The following is a 13,640-nucleotide window of genomic DNA, read 5'->3' as shown; positions in this document are numbered from 1 at the left end:
AACAGTGATAAAATGGAACCAGGGACAGTCAGACTGCCTGAGGGATGGTTTTTACATCCCTACCCTGAATAATTCTCAAACTAATTCCATGTACTCATTCTCTGCACAGCCAGTATCAACCTCAGTGTAATCCCACAGCCCCGCACTCGCACCACCCCCTTATCAATCCCCAAACTAACACCACTGCCCCTCTCTCTCCACAAAGACGTATCAAATGCAAACTAATCTGATGCACTTGTTTCTCTCCCCACAGCTCTGTATCAAATCTAAACTAATACCACTGACCCCCCCCCACCCCCCCCCACTCAAACTGTATACAAAAAGCCACTGCCCTGTACCGAACCACAGCTCTGTAACCTAGAACGAAGAGAAGTACATTGCAGGATCAGGCCCTTCTGTCAACAATGTCAAACATCATGCAAATTAAGCTAATCACCTCGGCCTGTTTGTCATTGATATCCTTCCAGTCAATGCATACATACCCCTGTTCATATCTAAAACCCTCATTAATACCACTATAATATCTTGGGGCAACACACTAGCACAGCTGATAGAGTGGGTCACTGCACAAGAGACCCAAGTTCGATCCTGGTCTTGGGTGCTTTCTGTGTGGAGTTTGCAAGCTGTCCCTGTGACCGCGTGAGTTCCCTCCGGATGCTCCAGTATTCTCCCATGTCCCAAACACATGTGGGATTGTAGATGAATTGGCCTTCTGTAAAAATGTCCCCAGTGTGTAAGGAGTGTGTGTGAAAGTGGATAACATAGAACTAGTGTGAACTAGGTCATAAGGAACAGGAGTAGAATTAGACTATTCGGCCCTTCAAGTCTACTCTGTCATTCAATCATGGTTGATCTATCTTTCCCTCCTAACCCCATTCACCTGCTTCTCCCCATAACCTCTGACACCTGTACTAATCAAGAATCTACCTATCTCTGCCTTAAAAATATCCTCTGATATTAGCATGGTCTCGGTGGGCCGAAGGGCCTGTTTCTATGTTGTTTTACTAAAAATATGTAGCTGCCACCACCAGAACACTGGCAGCGAGTTCCAGGCACCAACCACCCTCTGAGTGTAAAAAAACTTGTCCCATGCATCTTCTTTAAAATTTGCCCCACTCATTCTAACCCCTGTCGTCCAGTCTTTGAAATGTCCACCCTGGGAAAAGGTTCTGCCTGTCATAATGTATCATATTTCACCAGCCTACCTAACTGTGACGAAACCTTCAGGGAACTGTGTGCCTGTACTCCTAGATCCCTCTACTCTAGAATGTAAAAGCAGGGATGTAATGCTGAGACTTTGTAAAGCACAGGTCGGCCCGCATTTGTCATACTGTGGTTAGTTTTGGTCCACGTATCTGAGGAAGGATGTGCTGACAACAAGTGAGGGTCCAGAGGAGGTTTATGAGAATGATCCCAGGGATGATTGGCTTAACATATGATGACCATTTGATGGCTCTGGACCTCTACTCACTGTGGTTTAGAAGGATGAGGGGACACCTCATTGAGACATACAGAATAGTGAAAGGCCTATATAGAGTGGATGTGGAGAGGATGTTTCCACTAGTGGGAGAGTCTATGCCAGAGGGAACTCGGAATTAAATTACATAACTTTAGAAAAGAGATGAGGAGGAATTTATTTCGTCACAGGGTGGTGAATTTGTGGGATTCATTGTCACTGATGGTGGTGGAGGCCGGCTCATTGGGCATTCTTAAAGCGGGGTTGACAGGTTCATGGTTAGTAATGCCGCTGTCCCACTTAGGAAACCTGAACGGAAACCTCTGGAGACTTTGTGCCAAACCCAAGGTTTCCGTGCGGTTCCCAGAGGTTTTTGTCAGTCTCCCTACCTGCTTCCACTACCTGCAACCTCCGGCAACCACCTGCAACCTCCGGGAACCGTATGGAAACCTTGGGTGGGGTGCAAAGTCTCCAGAGGTTTCCGTTCAGGTTTCCGTTCAGGTTTCCTAAGTGGGACAGGGGCATAAGGATGTCAAAGGCTACAGGGAAAAGGCAGATGAATGGGGTTGAGAAGGGAAGATAGATCAGACATAATTGAATGGTGGACGAGACTTGATGGGCTGAATGGCCCAATTCTGCTCCGATGATGTATGAACATGATTTTGGTTAGGCTGTATTTGGAGTAGAAACAGATGCTGGTTTATAACAAAGACGGATACAAAGTGCTGGAGTAACTCAGCGAATGGTGGAGTAGACTCAATGGGCCGAATGGGCTCATGCTGCTTTGGACTTTAGAGATTGAGACTTTACACCTTATAGATACATCACAGAGTATATGCTGACCAACGATGACCCCGTACACTAACACTATCCAACACAATAGGGACAATTTACAATCTTGTATCAAAGCCAATTAACCTACAAACCTGTATGTCTTTGGAGAGTGGGAGGAAACCGAAGCACCGAGATGCAAATGACCCAGTCGTTCGCACAACATGGTGCAACATAGCTTTATTAAAGATCACTTACAGTACACTTCAGCATGTTGTTATAGCAAGTGTAGCAACACAAGCTCATGCCAGCATCAGCTGAGTTCTGATAATATAAACAGCATAATGCGCGAAGCTTCTACTAATAAGGCACTACAATTGGTTAGTGTGAAGTAACCAATCTACATCTTTCGTTGTAGAAATGAAATGAAGCACAATTAAATGCAAGCCAATAAGCAGAAACACACTAACACGTAATGGCTAAATAATACAGTGCCCGAAACGCTAATACCGCATACAGGGACGTATAGATGGTTACACAAAATCTCCATATTTAAGGGGCGGCCTGCAGACCCATCCCGGATGCGTGCGGTATAGATCCGCGTCTCCTCCTTTCACCAGGGACGTGACCGGGGACGGTGCCGGAGACCCGCAGACTGGAGGCGGCGAAGCCGGTGAGTGGGGCGCCGAACGTTGTGGTGAGGCTGCAGGGGGCGCGGTCGGTGGTTGCTCTGCAGCAGCTGAGCGCAAGAGAGGAGTCAGCCTGACAGTATGAGGGTACATCAGATGCGTGACCTCTCGATATGGAGCCGCAGGATGTGGTTCCTTCACAGGAAGGAGATGTTGACGGTTGAATCTGTAAAGGCCTCCATCGGCGCTTACCAGGTACGAGCGCGGTTCGTTGTCAGGGCTGTGAATGTGGCCCAAACGACCATAGCCCTTGTCGGTCTGAAGGCGAACGACTTGCCCACTAGAGAGACATTTAAGTGGTTTACTGGACTTGTCAAAATATTGTTTTTGTGCGTCCCATTTCAGCTGGAGTTGTTTATGGACAACAGGAGGTGAATGGACCTGTGGCTGCACAACTGCTGGGGCATAGGCAGGGCAGCACAGGATTGATGAGACATCAGGCGTTGGGCTGGAGACCCCAGTATTGGGTCACGGGCGATGTTCCTTAAGTTGAACAGCTCCAAATATATGTCAGATTTAGCAAGGTGTGAGCGCTCCATTAATTGTTTTGCGCTACAGACTGCCCGTTCTGCGAGGCCGTTGGCTGTGGAAATTCAGGGCTGCTGGTAACATGGCGAAAATCCCATCATTGAGCAAAGTTCTTTAAACACTGACTGGTGAACTGACTGCCGTTATCAGACAGGAGACGTGCAGGGGCACCGTGCATGGAGAAGTGCAGTTACAACTTTTGGATGACTGCGTCGGATGTGATGGTTTGGAGTAGGTCAATTTCGAACCAGCCCGAATACGAGTCAGCGAGAACCAGATAGAGTTTTCCATGCCACTCGAATATGTCGGTAGCGACCATGGACCACGGCAGAGGAGGAACAGGGTGTGAGAGTAAAGGTTGTTTCTGTTAGTGTGGTGCTAGGCTGTTGTAGACAGCGCAGACTTCGACATTTTGGCGTACGTACTTAGTCATACCAGGCCAGTAAAACATGCTCTGCGCTTGTTGGAGGGACCCTTCCACACCGGGGTGGCCCCTGTGGACAACGCCAAAATACTTGTCCTGAAGAACAGCTGGGATGATTGCTTTTTGACCCTTGATTATAACCCCATCCTGTACTACCATTCCTCGCGAACTAGGTAGTATGGGCGAACAGCGTGGGGTACTGTGTTGTTTATCCGGCCAGCCAGCCCGGATGACTGAAGACAGTAATTGTAACGTTTCATCGGCAACCGTGTGCTCTGGCAGTCTGCTTCGGCATTCAGTAGGTATGTGGCTAAAGGGATCAGGGGGTATGGAAAGAAGGTAGGTACAGGATACTGAGTTGGATGATAAGCCATGATCATATTGAATGGCGGTGCAGGCTCGAAGGGTCGAATGGCCTACTCCTGCACCTATTTTCTATGTTTCTATGTTTCTGTGTATGACACCATCATTACTGTGAACTGATCTTGTTCTGAGGGCTGTTTTTGCGTGGGGCTCTTGATAGCGTGTCAGCTATGTGCATGTCCTTGCCCTTTTTGTAGACTATAGTGAAATCGAAATGCTGTAGCTGCATCATCATCCATTGCAGGCGAGCCGGGGCGGCGTGAATGGGTTTGTTCAACGGCTGGTGAGTCCGTTTCCACAGTCACAGATTTGCCAAAAATAAAGTATTTTGTGCAGGCAAAAACCACGGCGCAGTTCTTTTTCGATCTGGGCATAATGTTGTTCACTTTCTGTCAGGGTACGGGAGGCGTTAGCAACAGGTCTGCAGTCACCGGCAGTGGAAGTCTGTAGGCAAGCAGTGCCAAGTCCATATTGGGATGCGACACATGTGAGTGTCGCTGGCAACCTTAAAGCAAAGTAGGCGAGGGTTGGAGCACCGGCCAGTTGCAACTTGTGGATTTCGAAAGCTCTTTGGTGCTCTGGTTACCAGGACCAGGCAGTGTTCTTGTGAGCCAGTTCCCGCAGGGGGACAGATATATCGCTGAGGTTGGGAAAGAATCTCCCCATGTAGTTGACCATTCCCAGGAATCTCTATAAACTCGTAACGTCAGTGAGAACTGGCATCTCGTTGATGGCAGTGGGCTTGGATGGGTCCAGTCTGAGACCATCACTGGTGAAAACATGGTCGATGTAGTTGACTTCTGTGACACGAAATCTGCATTGTAGAGGGTTGAGCTTGAGATGGATGTCTTTAGCATGGTGTAGTACTTTTTTTAGATTGGCATCATGTTCAGCCATGTCGCAACAACCTGGAGCTCAATGCTCCTAAGATAGTGGAATTGATTGTAGACTTTACGAGATCTCCCCTCCCCTCACCCTACTCACCATCAACAACACCACAACCACATCTGTGGAGTTTTTGAAGTTCTCCAAGGACCTTAATGCGGGGGGCCACCATCGACTCCACAGTCAAAAAGGCACAACGGAGGATGTACTTCCTGCGGCAGTTGATGAAGCACAATCTGCCAGGCAATGATGGTCCAATTCTATACGACCATCGTAGAGTCTGTCCTCACCATCTCCATCATGGTCTGGTTTGGCTCAGCCACCAAACATGACACCCGGAGGCTGCAGTGAATCGTCCGATCAGCTGAGAAGGTTATTGGCTGCATCTTCCCTCCATTGACGAATTGTACACTGCAAGGGCCAGGAAGTGAGCGGGTGAGATCAACTCTGACCCCTCTCACCCTGGCCACAAACTCTTTGAATCACTTCCCTCTGGAAGGCGTCTCCGGACTGTCAAAGCTGCCACAGCCGGACATAAAAACTGTTTTTCTTCACGAGTGGTAGCTCTACACAATAACCCAAAATCTGTAGCCGCCTTTTGCTCTGGTATTTTATTTAATTCACATGTTTAATCAATAATGTTTCATTATTAATGTTTACTGTTTTATGTGTCATTCCTAACTGTCACTATGTCATGTTGTCACTTGCGGACAGAGCACCAAGGCAAATTTTTTGTATGTGAATACTTGGCTAATAAACGTATTCATTCATTCATGTTGTCAAGCTGGAAAGGGTACAGGGAATATATACAAGGATATTACCTGGACTCGAGAGTCTGAACTATAGGGAAAGGTTGAGTAGGCTGGGTCTCTATTCCATGGAGCGCAGGATGATAAGGGGCGATCTTATAGAGGTTTATAAGATCATGAGAGGAATAGATCGGGTAGATGCACAGTCTTTTGCCCAGAATAGGGGAATCGAAGACCATAGGTTCAAGGTGAAGGGAAAAGATTTAATAGGAATCCGAGGAGTAACTTTTTCACACAAAGGGTGGTGGGTTTTTGGGACAAGCTGCCAGAGGAGGTAGTTGAGGCTGGGACTATCCCCTCGTTTAATAAACAGTTAGACAGGTACATGGATAGGACAGTTTGGAGGGATATGGACCAAGCGCAGGCAAGTGGGACTGGTTTAGCTGGGACATTGTTTGCCGGTGTGGGCGAGTTTCCACACTGTATCACTCTATGACTCTATGAAACTGAACTGAACTGAATTCAACTTCCTTTTATGAAGCAATTCTGTGTCCAGTCAGCCGGGTCTCCATAGATACCATGCGATCCAACATTACAGAGCAGCCTACCCTGAGGAACCTTATCAAAGATGTCGCTGAAGTCCATTTAGACAATAGCTGTGGCCTTGCCCTTGTCCATATTATAGGTTATCTCTTCAAAATCTCAATCAAATTAGTGAGACGCGATCCCGAATGTGCAAAACCACACTGACTATATCTAATCAGCCCATCTATCCAAATGCAAATCTATACAAATCCAAATATATCTGATTCTCCAGAATCCCCTCCTGTAACATGGATGTTGGGCTCCCTGGTGTATAGTTCTCAGGCTTTTTCTTTGCAGCCCTTCTTAAATAGATTCACAATAGCCACCCTCCAGTCATCCAACATCTAGCCCATATTCCTGCTCCCCATCGCTGCCCATTGATCCTGGGTTACTCTGTCCGGTGTTGTTCCAGTCCAGTAACCCCTGACAGGAGAGAAAGAATCATCCAAGGATCCTGCTCTCCATAACTGCCCGTGGACTCCTGGGCTAGAGAGAGGGAGTGTGGGCTGAATCAGCCAGGGTTCCTGTTCCTCATCACTGCCCAGTGACGCCGGGGTCTGCAAGTGGGAGAGTGAGAGACACAGGGAGTGAGAGAGACGGAGAGATGAGAGTATGAAGAAAGACTGGATAGACTCAGCTTGTACTCGCTAGAATTTAGGAGAGTGAGGGGGGATCTTATAGAAACTTACAAAATTCTTAAGGGGTTGGACAGGCTAGGTGCAGGAAGATTGTTCCTGATGTTGGGGAAGTCCAGGACAACGGGTCACAGTTTAAGGATAAAGGGGAAATCCTTTAGGACCGAGATGAGAAAAACATTTTTCACACAGAGAGTGGAGAATCTCTGGAACTCTCTGCCACAGAGGGTAGTTGAGGCCAGTTCATTGGCTATATTTAAGAGGGAGTTAGATGTGGCCCTTGTGGCTAAAGGTATCAGGGGGTATGGAGAGAAGGCAGGTACAGGATACTGAGTTGGATGATCAGCCATGATCACATTGAATGGCGGTGCAGGCTCGAAGGGCCGAATGGCCTACTCCTGCACCTATTTTCTATGTTCCTATGTTTCTATGAGAGTGCGTGAGAGATTGTAAGACAGGGAGTGAGAGAGATAGGGAGTGAGAGGGAGAGACAGAGTGAGAGAGACAGAGAGTGAGAGAGACAGTGAGAGAGTGAATTAGCAAGGGCCTCCCATCCACTGTGACAATGAGAGTGTGTGTGAGTGAGTGAGTGTATGTGTGAGAGATTGTGAGAGTGTACAAGTGAGAGAGTGCGAGAGAGAGCGTGAGAGAGAGCGTGAGTGAGAGTGAGTGGATGTGAGTGAGAGAGTGAGTGAGAGAGAGAGAGCATGAGAGAGTATGTGAGATAGTGTGTGAGAGAGTGTGAGTGAATTAGCAAGGGCTTCTGTTCCTATTCACTGCCCAGTGACCCTAAGGTAAGAGAGACCGAAGGGGATTGAGCCAGTGTCCTGTTCCCCCTCACTGCCCATTGACCCCTGGTTTAGGGAGAGGTAGAGAAGGGGGTTCCCGCTCCCGGACACTGGTTTTGGGGATGGAGTGATCACTGATTTACAACAACCAATAGGTCTGCCCACTGCCATTTGAACAGGGAGTTAGTGTTGTGCTTCAGACTGTGCCCCACCTCCGTCACTCCCATGCAAATGTCCAGGTTGTGGGAGTTAAAAGAAGCCTCAGTCCCCGGGGGTGAGCCACAGTGTGCTGAGGAGGCAGCGATGGACATGGCGGTACAGCAGCCCCGTGATCTGGTGCGCTGCTTCACCCTTCTGCTGCTCCACGCCTGGGTCACAGGGAACCGTAAGTCACCCTCGTACCCTTCCTCAGTTCGTCCCGACAAACTCAGCTTCACGCTGCCCTGGGCAGTGGAAGGGAGCAGTGATCCTGCTCCAATACCTCAACACACTTCCCCCTCTCCCTCCCTCCCTCCCTCCCTCACTCTCCCCCTCTCTCTGTCTGTCTGTCTGTCTCTGTCCTTCTCTCTGTCTCTCCCTCTCTCCCTCTCCCCCTTCTCTCTCTCTCTCTCCCTCTCTCCCTCTCTCCCTCTCTCCCTCTCTCCATCTCCCCCCTCTCCCCCCTCTCTTTCTCTCTCTCTCCCTCTCCATCTCCCTCTCCATCTCCCTCTCCCTCCCTCTCTCATTCCCCCTCTCCCTCCCTCTCCCCCTCCCTCTCCCTGTCTCCATCTCCCTCTCCCTCCCTCTCTCCTTCCCTCTCTCCCTCCCTCTCCCCAGCCCTCTCCACCTCCCTCTCCCCCTCCCTCTCCACCTCCCTCTCCCCCTCCCTCTCCACCTCCCTCTCCCCCTCCCTCTTCCTCAATTCAATTCAATTCAATTTCAATTCAATTTAAAAACTTTATTGGCATGATAAAAATAACATTGTTATATTGCCAAAGTATAAAACATGACATACATATTTAAAATGCATAAGTATAAATACAAGTATACAGTGCATGGATAGATATGTCCCTGTACATAAACTCGCAATAGGCCTATAGCCCTTTATTGATTGCTACACGTTCTTGCAGCTGTAAGCAGTACAACACAATAGCAAGTTTAGCAATTCAATATTAATTTCTTAATGTTAGTTAATGTCAATTAGTGTGTGCGTACATATGTGCATGTTGGTCATTCACCGTGTCTCAAGTTATGGCATGTTGTTACGTATTGTGCACCAAGATGTGCCGTATTTCCTTCGCCAAGGATTATTCTTAGGTTTGATGTATCATCTAGTTCTTTAAAATCAGGGGTTGCCACACTGAATTTGTCAAAGTATGCTTTCCTTGTTTTGTCAATTTTTTTTCCATTTTAGGAGGAAATGCACCTCTGTTTCAACCTCATCTGTCAAACAGTGGCCGCATATTCTGTTTTCTCTTGGTTGCCCTCTCCCTCTCCCTCTCCCTCTCCCTCTCCCTCTCCCTCTCCCTCTCCCTCTCCCTCTCCCTCTCCCTCTCCCTCTCCCTCTCCCTCTCCCTCTCCCTCTCCCTCTCCCTCTCCCTCTCCCTCTCCCTCTCCCTCTCCCTCTCCCTCTCCCTCTCCCTCTCCCATCTCTCTGCCCCTCTCCCTCTCCCATCTCCTCTGCCCCCTCCCTCTCTCTCTGCCCCCATTTCTCCCCCTCCCCTCTCTCTCTGCCCCCATTTCTCCCCCTCCCCTCTCTCTCTTCCCGCTCTCTCCCCCTCCCCTCACTCTCTCTTTCCCTCCTGTCTCTCTCTTCCCCCTCTCTAATCTGCCTTCCTCTTTCCTCACATCGCCAAACTAATTCCCCTGCCCCGCTCACTCACACAGCCCTGTATCAATTCCACACTAATCCCACTGCCTCTCTCCCCACAGCTCTGTATTAATCCCTACATTAATCCCACTGTCCTGCTCTCTCCGTAAAACACTGCATCACTCCCAGTCCCACTGCCCCGCATTCTCCCCACATCTCTCTGTCATTCCCCAAACATCCCTTTGCTCCGCTCTCTCCTCACACCCTGAATCAGTCCCCAAATTAATCCCACTATCCTGCTCTCGCCCCACAACAGTGGTAAAGTTCCTTGTTCCTATATCTGTAACTTTCCTTTCTAATCGGTAACTCCCGCCCCAAGCTCACAGGGTTTGGAAAAACAGTGCAGCATTGGTAAAGTTGCTACCTTACAGCGCCAGAGACATGGGTTCGATCCTGACTATGGGTGCTGTCTGTGTGGAGTTTGTACGTTCTCCCTGTGTGCTAGAAGGTATTTCAAAAGGGCTAGAATACAAAAACTGAAATGTAATGCTGAGCCTCTATAAGGCGCTGTTCAGACTGCATCTGGAGTATTGTGAGCAATTTTGGACCCAATATCTGATGAAGGATGTGCTGTCTCTGGAGAGGGTTCAGAGGAGGTTTACAGGAATGATCCCAGGAATGAGTGGATTAACGTATTGTTTGACGGCACTGGGCCTGTACTCGCCGGAGTTTAGAAGGATGAGGGAAGACCTCATTGAAACTTACCGAATAGTGAAAGGCTTGGATAGTAGATCTGGAGAGGATTAGATTAGATTAGATTAGATTCAACTTTATTGTCATTGCACAAATACGAGTACAGGTGCAACGAAATGCAGTTTAGCATCTAATCAGAGTGCAAAGTAGTAAAATACTGGTTAAAACAATATGTACAATGTGGGTAAATTAATCTAGTACATAGGTAAATAAATATATACAGATAAAAGGGTATAAAAGATAGCTAGCGTCGGGCCTGTGAGTTCAGCAGGATAATGGTATTTTGGAAAAAGCTGTTCCTCAGCCTGCTGGTGCGAGACCTGAGGTTCCTGTACCGCCTCCCTGATGGGAGGAGGGCAAATAGTCCATGGTTAGGGTGAGAGGGGTCCTTAATGATTTTCCCAGCCCGTCTCAGACACCGTGTGCGGTGGAGGACAGCCATGGCAGGGAACGGGGCACCGATGATGTGATGGGTGGTGTTCATCACCCATTGCAGTGCCTTCCTGTCAGCTGTTGTGCAGCTGCTGTACCATACCGTACCATACCAAGCCTCCTCAGAAAGTAGAGGCGCTGCTGCGCCTTTTTAATTGATGGCACAATGGGCTAAGTGTTCGGCTGGCGACCGGAAGGTAGCCGGTTCGAGTCCCGCTTGGAGTGCATACTGTCGTTGTGTCCTTGGGCAAGACACTTCACCCACCTTTGCCTGTGTGTGAATGTGTGTGAGTGATTGGTGGTGGTTGGAGGGGCCGTAGGTGCAGATTAGCAGCCACGCTTCCGTCAGTCTGCCCCAGGGCAGCTGTGGCTACAGAAGTAGCTCACCACCACCGAGTGTGACTGAGGAGTGAATGAATAATGCGATGTAAAGCGCCTGGAGTATCTAGAAAGGCGCTATATAAATCCCATCCATTATTATACCGTGAAGCAGGTGATCAGGATGCTTTCAATGGTACCACGGTAGAAGTTGGACAGGATCTGGGGGGACAGGTGAACTTTCTTAAGCCTCCTCAGAAAGTAGAGGCGCTGCTGCGCCTTTTTAATCAGTTTGGTGGTGTTGAGGGAGCAAGACAGATCCTCTGAGATATGTACCCCGAGGAATTTGTAGTTGGAGACGCGCTCCACCTCATTCCCGTTTATGTGGATGGGGGTATGTCTGCCACCTCTGGTCTTCCGGAAGTCTACGATGATTTCCTTTGTCTTCTTTGAGTTGAGGATGAGGTTGTTGTTGGCACACCAGGCTGCCAGGTTCTGGACCTCCTCCCTGTAGGCTGGTTCGTTATTGTCCCTGATCAGTCCTACCACCATGGTGTCATCAGCGAATTTTATGATGGCGTTGGAGCCATACATAGGGACGCAGTCATGGGTGAAGAGGGAGTAGAGGAGAGGGCTGAGCACACAGCCCTGTGGCACGTTCAGTGTCAGAGTGGAGGAGGTGAGGTTGTTGATCCTAACAGACTGGGGTCTGTTGGTTAGGAAATCCAGTGTCCAGTTGCAGAGGGAGGTGGTGATGCCAAGTCCACTGAGTTTGGTGATCAGACTGGCGGGGATGACAGTGTTAAATGCGGAGCTGAAGTCGATGAACAACAACCTGATGTAGGAGTTGTTGTTCTCCAGGTGGGTCAGGGCAGAGTGTAGAGCCGCAGATATGGTGTCCTCTGTAGACCTGTTGGGCCGATAGGCAAACTGATGGGGGTCCAGTGTGGGAGCGAGGCTGGATTTGAGGTGAGCCAGGATCAGTCGCTCCAAGCACTTTGCGATGACGGGGTGAGTGCCACTGGGTGAAAGTCATTGAGACTCCCTGAAGCTGACTGTTTGGGCACTGGCACGATTGTTGCGGTCTTGAGCCAAGTAGGGATGACACCCTGGGCCAGTGACAGATTGAAAATGTCAGTGAAGACCAGGGATAGTTGTCCAGCACATGCCCTGAGCACACGCCCGTGGATGCCATCGGGGCCGGCAGTTTTGTGCTCATTCACTTTGCTCAGTGCGCCTTGTACAGCAGAGGTGGAGAGACTGAGGGGTTGTTCATTCGGGGATGGGGCAGCTTTGATGGCTGGTGTTTTATTGTCCCGATCAAAACGAGCATAGAAATAGTTTAGCTCGTCAGGAAGGGAGGCGTTGACTGGGGGGGGGGTAGGGGGGGGGTGTTAACTTTGTTGTAGTCCATGATGGACTTGATGCCTTGCCACATGCGTCTGTGGTCGGAGTTGTTTTGAAAATGCTCCTCGATCTGCCGTTTGTATTTGAGTTTTGCGCTCCTGATTCCTTTTTTCAGGTTGGCCCTGGATGAGCTGTATTCCTCAGCGTCACCAGATCTAAAAGCGGCATCGCGAGCCTTCAGCAAGTGTCTGGCCTCTCTGCTCATCCACGGCTTCTGATTAGGGAAGGTCTTTATTTGTTTGTGGGTTGTGACGTTGTTGGTGCAGGATTTTATGTAGTCCAGAACAGATGAGGTGCATGTATTAATGTCCACTTGAGAGTCAAAGGTGGCCTGGGTGGCAAACAAACCCCAGCCTGTTTGCTGAAACTGCTCCTGTAGTACAGAGACAGCCCCTTCAGGCCAAACCTTCACTGTCCTCACAGTTGGTTTCACACGTCTGATGAGAGGTGTGTATTTGGGGAGCAGGAACAGAGAGAGGTGGTCAGACTGTCCCAGGTGGGGGAATGCGAGGGCTTTGTAGGCTTCAGCAATGTTAGTGTACACTAAATCCAGAATATTGTCTCCTCTGGTTGGACAGGAGACATGTTGATGGAACCTGGGGAGTACAGTTTTAAGGTTGGAGTGATTGAAATCACCCGCAACAATAAAAGCCCCCTCTGGGTGTGCAGTTAGTTGTTTACTGATAGCAGCTAACAGCTCTTTCATTGCTAGCCTCGCATTAGCGTCCGGGGGTACATAGACTGCAGTCAGGGCCGGCCTTAAGCCAGTTTGACCGATTGCTCCCAATTGGGCCCCGTGCCTAAGGGGGGTCCCGCACTAATGTTCCGTATTTCGTACGGAAATACGAATTCTCTTTGTTAAATAAAGTTGTTTTTTTTTTATTCGCCATCCGGATTTTTTTTTTTAAACGAACATGTATAACCAAAGATCTTGTAGCAGAGCTCCACTGTAGGATCTTTGTGTATAACAACCGCTGCACGGTCATCAGACACAAACGATTTGTTAACTAGTACTGTTGGCACGTTAGCAAGTACTTAACACGTTGTTATGCAATGTCATCAATGCAT

The 13,640-nt window shown here is 48.9% G+C and overlaps 1 protein-coding gene across 1 annotated transcript in view; it reads left to right on the top strand.

The window, feature by feature from the left end:
* The first annotated feature begins 3,042 nt into the window (after positions 1–3,042).
* LOC116974691 (deleted in malignant brain tumors 1 protein-like) overlaps positions 3,043–13,640 on the top strand; it is a 63,001-nt gene continuing 52,403 nt past the window's right edge. The window contains exons 1-4 of the mRNA XM_033023411.1: positions 3,043–3,111; positions 3,827–4,041; positions 4,628–4,747; positions 8,113–8,258. Coding sequence (XP_032879302.1) covers positions 3,043–3,111; positions 3,827–4,041; positions 4,628–4,747; positions 8,113–8,258 — 550 coding nt within the window. The remainder of the gene's footprint in view (positions 3,112–3,826; positions 4,042–4,627; positions 4,748–8,112; positions 8,259–13,640) is intronic.

This window comes from Amblyraja radiata, chromosome 6, assembly GCF_010909765.2.
Source record: "Amblyraja radiata isolate CabotCenter1 chromosome 6, sAmbRad1.1.pri, whole genome shotgun sequence".
Taxonomy (NCBI): Eukaryota; Metazoa; Chordata; class Chondrichthyes; order Rajiformes; family Rajidae; genus Amblyraja; species Amblyraja radiata.
The sequence above is the reverse complement of the archived record's forward strand: the minus strand, read 5'-3'. Positions and strand labels throughout refer to the sequence as shown.